This window comes from Tupaia chinensis, unplaced genomic scaffold (assembly GCF_000334495.1).
Source record: "Tupaia chinensis unplaced genomic scaffold, TupChi_1.0 Scaffold148680_1, whole genome shotgun sequence".
NCBI lineage: Eukaryota > Metazoa > Chordata > Mammalia > Scandentia > Tupaiidae > Tupaia > Tupaia belangeri.
Genome location: NW_006208529.1, coordinates 283,731 through 286,221, shown reverse-complemented (window position 1 = coordinate 286,221; position 2,491 = coordinate 283,731). Strand labels below are relative to the sequence as shown.

Here is a 2,491-nt window from a genome sequence, read left to right as displayed (position 1 = left end):
CAGTTAGTGCAATGGCTATGTCACTGGACTCCCATGTAGTCGACTGTGGATCGAGTCCCAGACCCGGTGGCTTAAATTCACGCCGGGCTCGTGTACATGCAGGCCCAAGATCCCGAGAGGAGAATGGAGGAGAAGGGATTGCAGCATGGCCATCCCCTATGGGGGATGATTTCTCGCTTTCTATATGTCTGTCTCTCTCTGCCTTAAACAAAAACTGAATAACATGGTTAACTCAAAACATAAACTGTGTCTTTACTCAGTTCACAATGTCAGTGAATGCCTCGTGAGGAGGCCAGACTCTGGTGCTTGGATTGAAAATACTTTTCTTCACAGCCTTCGTGACCCTGAACAGCATCCACATAGTTTATGAGGAACTGGGGGAGCATCTCCTGGAGGGGTGACCTAACTTCCCGTCATGTCGGTCAACTGAATGAACCGAAGGACTTCGGTGTTTCTAAATTAGGCCAGCAGAGAAGAAGAGTTGTCTGACAAGTAAATAAGTCTTGCTGGGAAGATGTTGCTCAAGCGATAAAGTGGTTCAGCCAACAAGTGAAGCCGAAGGTTGAATATTAACTCAGGGGAGGTAGCCATTCCCAACGTCGCCCAGCAGAGGACGTGGGTATAAATGGGATTGAAGTTGCTCCCTTAACTCTACAGGCAGAGGATGGTCTCCTGGGATTTCCCCAAATTGAAGACCATGAAACATCTATTATTGCTACTACTGTGTGTTTCCTCAGCTAAAGCCCAAGGTTTCACTGACTACGATGATGAGGTGATTTTTAAAAAATATTCTATCACTACTAATTTTATGACTAGAACAAGTAACAAAATCATAATCTTACGTGACTAGTTCTTGTCATGAATGAGCATTGGTTGTAGTTCTGAAATGGAATTGTTAATCTCAGGTATTCATTTTAAGAAGGTGTTGTCGTATTTCTTTATATAAAATAATGTCTTGTTTTCTGGTTGATTATTTCTCCCAGGACGAAGATGCCTTAGCTAATGCAGGATGTGTTTTTCTCACTTGTTATTCGGAATACTATAATTTTTGCTTAGTTCTAGCAAGGCATTATTACAATTATGGAGACTATAAATAAGTATAGACTGTAAAATAATGAAAGAGCAGTATTTTAAAATAAGAAAGCTGTCGTAGAGAGGTGCTCTTTGGTGAAGGAGGGTAATACATAGCTTCTGACAATTCTATGTATGAATGACAATTGTAACCTAAGTTTAAAAACAGAATAGATCAAATGTAAAATGCCTTATTTTGGGGTGAGAACGTTTACATCAGAGGTAGTGTTTATTGTTATTATTAATGATAATGAAATGTAGCTTAGTCTAATTTATTCACTTGTAGAACAATTTTTTCTCAAGTATTATCGGTGTTGATTATTGCTGTTGGTTTGAAAATATAAAAAATGCAGAAGGTCTTTTAGGAAAACGAATATCTAAAGAGTGTGAATATTATTACCACATGCATCATGATCAGATTTCTTGTACATAATGTAGGTTTGTCTTTCTGGAAATTATAATTTAATAATATCTAAATGAGATGATTAATTTTGGTCATTTGTTGAATTTGAGTTGTTTTTTTTTTGTGTGTGTGTGGTTTTGTTTGTTTATTTAGACAGATTTTTGCTATAGGGCATGTGTGCTCACTGGAAAGACAGACAGAAAGCAAGAAGTCACCCCCCAGGGGGCTGGCCATGGCGCAATCCCTTCTCCTCCATTGTCTTCTTGGGAATTTGTGCCCAGCGTGAGTTTTAAAATGCCAGATCCGGGATTCATACTGCAATCTACTATGTGGGAATCCAGTGATGTAACCATTATGCAATCTGCTGGTCCCCATTTGTTGATTTTGAAAAGAACTTAAGTATGTTCTAGTTATCAGGTTGTGTACATAAAAGAACAATTGGTTGCTCACATTAGGTACAAAAATGTAAAAATGTGCAAGATTACATTTTTTGTAAAGGGCTTTGCAAAAGCACTTCCACGTTCCTACTTACCAGTTAATCCTCAGAGACAGTTTCGTAATTACCCTCCCAAATCAGTTTTCTGGTTTTAGTTATTTCAATAAAGGGTCTTTATAGCTCTAAATACCCATATAATTTCTATAAACGTTTTCCCCTTTTCTCTAGTAAAGCCAGACTGTCAATTGTAGAGCATCTCCAAAAAAGAAGAAAACATTTTTCTTTTGTTAGAATTTTATTTCTAATAATCAGGTGAATCACACATCATAAAATCGGAGTTTGTCTGGGATCTCCATGTCGTCCATGCAAAATATGCATATTTCCCCAAAATCTTTGTGCATTAAAGATGTATGTAGTTGGGACCAGCAGTTAGCATAATGGCTATGTCGCTGGACTCCCATGTAGTCGACTGCAGTTCGAGTCCCGGACCTGGTGGCTTAAACTCACGCCGGGCGCGTGTGCGTACGTGCCCAAGATCCCGAGAGGAGAATGGAGGAGAAGGGGTTGCAGTGTGGCCATCG

The 2,491-nt window shown here is 39.2% G+C and overlaps 1 protein-coding gene across 1 annotated transcript in view; it reads left to right on the top strand.

Annotated features, from left to right (window-relative positions):
* Positions 1–633: 633 nt before the first annotated feature.
* The window catches only part of FGB (fibrinogen beta chain), a gene marked incomplete in the record, with an annotated part of 8,595 nt that continues 6,737 nt past the window's right edge, over positions 634–2,491 (top strand). The window contains 1 exon segment of the mRNA XM_014585041.2: positions 634–772. Coding sequence (XP_014440527.1) covers positions 665–772 — 108 coding nt within the window.